Genomic DNA, 1,923 nt, shown 5'->3' on the forward strand with positions numbered 1-1,923 from the left:
AGCATTTATTTACTGACAAACAGCCTAACATGCAACACCTCTCTCTCTCTCTTTCTCTCTCTCTCTCTCTCTCTCCTGCTACTCATACAACCTACATACTGATCTGCAGATCTCACACAGAGATGATAAATCAGTGTAATTAGCTTTTTTATTCACTACTGCTGTCTCTTAATGCTCCACAAAAAAGACTTTGGGCGTAATTTTCTAATGCTCAAGTTTAGTTTCCACACATGTCTGCACATGAGAGTAATGCTGCAATATTATAACTGATCTCAGAACAGTAGAAGCTGAGTAAAGTACAACTTGTCAAGCACACTTTAGCTATAGCTAATCACCTGTCAAAGATCCCAGGATTATCCTCAATGCTGCTCCCTTCTCTGTTTGACAAACTCCAGCCTTTATCAATCGGACAGAACGCTGTTCTGAGATCAGATGTAAGGAGAGATATCACTTCCACAGGATGTCTATCTTTAGCTTTAACTGGTCAAGCTATGCTTGCCTCGCTCGTCCTGATGCAGCTGCCTTTTTCTAACTAACTCTCATTGTTGCTGTCATGTTCTTTTCCTTCACCATATGTTGTCCAAGCTGCTGCAGCTGTAGCTGTAAAGTACATTACAGTAGCTCGGCCCAGGCCAACACAGTTAGTAGTGTGTTCGTTTGTAAAGTCAGCAGGAAGATGATTTGGACATTTGGATTCTGTAATTGTTTGCAAAACAAAGTATATGTAATTTATTGTGAAGTATAGAGAGATTTCATTTTTATATGTTTTTTAAAACGTCACTTTTTTTTCCTTCAACAATAATGTATGGTGATTTAGTCAGTTAATGTTTAATGACTCAAGTCTCATATCGTCACCATCTCATCTTCTATTTTACCATAGTTTTTGTTAACACAAACAAACACTAGTGACCATAAAGCGACAAAAAGTTATAGCATTAAGACAACATTATTGAAAGTGATGATGTTCAAGGAAATTCCAGATCAAATGGATGACCCTTACTAATTTCTTATTTACCTACTGTCACTGTACATCTGGACTTTTTACAAAAGTGTCTCTGACTGAAATATAATATTGCATGAGTTCAGGTCGAGCACTTCAATTGTGCATGGCCCACATACATTACAAAGCACTTAGAGGTGTCCTTTTTCTACATTGTCTTGTCATCCCTGGAATTAGTAAATTCACTGAATCATACAGTAAGGTCCTATGTCCCCAATCTAATTCAAAATGACACTGTCATAATCATTAGCTATGAATCCTATAATTTATGGAAATGATAGCAAACAAGAGCACCGCTCTCTCCAAGGTGCAATCATGCAGCAAACTTTATTATATTCATTGTTAACTTTTCAGATTCACACCTTCTACATTATTCCCATCTCCCAGCAATCTGTTATACAGCCTCAAGCTCTGAGTGATTTGTGAATATTTTCTCATTTCAGACAGCAGATCTCTACACTCTTACAGTGAAAGGACAAGACCTCAATGGCAAACCAGGCGGAAACAGTGAAACCAGCACTGTTACCATTAAGATCCAAGACGTGAACGATAACCTTCCCACTCTGGAAAAAGACAAGGTAGGTTTCTTTCTCACAGTTCTAAATTTTTTTCTTTTGCTGAGAAATAAAAGTATATATCGAAATGTGGATGTCACAGATGATAATCAACAAATCCTGCTGAAATTAACCCTGTTACTTTCATCTCATAATGTGTTTTACTTGCAGTATGAGGCCAGTATTGAGGAGAACACTGAGGGTGTGGAGGTGATGAGACTCAAAGCACAAGACCTGGACCTGAAGGGCACAGAAAACTGGGAAGCTGTGTTTGAGATTCTCAAAGGCAACGAGGCTGGGTACTTCAGCATTAGAACCGACCCTGTCACCAACGAGGGTATCCTAATGCTTGACAAGGTACTGCAGCTT

At 38.6% G+C, this 1,923-nt stretch overlaps 1 protein-coding gene across 1 annotated transcript; it reads left to right on the forward strand.

The window, feature by feature from the left end:
* Positions 1-1,274: 1,274 nt before the first annotated feature.
* Positions 1,275-1,916, forward strand: LOC111666571 (desmoglein-2.1-like; the record flags this gene model as incomplete). Its single annotated transcript, XM_023421940.2, has 3 exons — positions 1,275-1,307; positions 1,444-1,578; positions 1,726-1,916. Coding segments are annotated over exons 1-3 (359 nt in total), but the record flags the coding sequence as incomplete, so codon positions are not given.
* Positions 1,917-1,923: the final 7 nt, after the last annotated feature.

Source organism: Seriola lalandi, unplaced genomic scaffold, assembly GCF_002814215.2.
Source record: "Seriola lalandi dorsalis isolate HSWRI2012SDOR001 ecotype SW California unplaced genomic scaffold, Sedor1 jcf7180002003022, whole genome shotgun sequence".
NCBI classification, from domain to species: domain Eukaryota; kingdom Metazoa; phylum Chordata; class Actinopteri; order Carangiformes; family Carangidae; genus Seriola; species Seriola lalandi.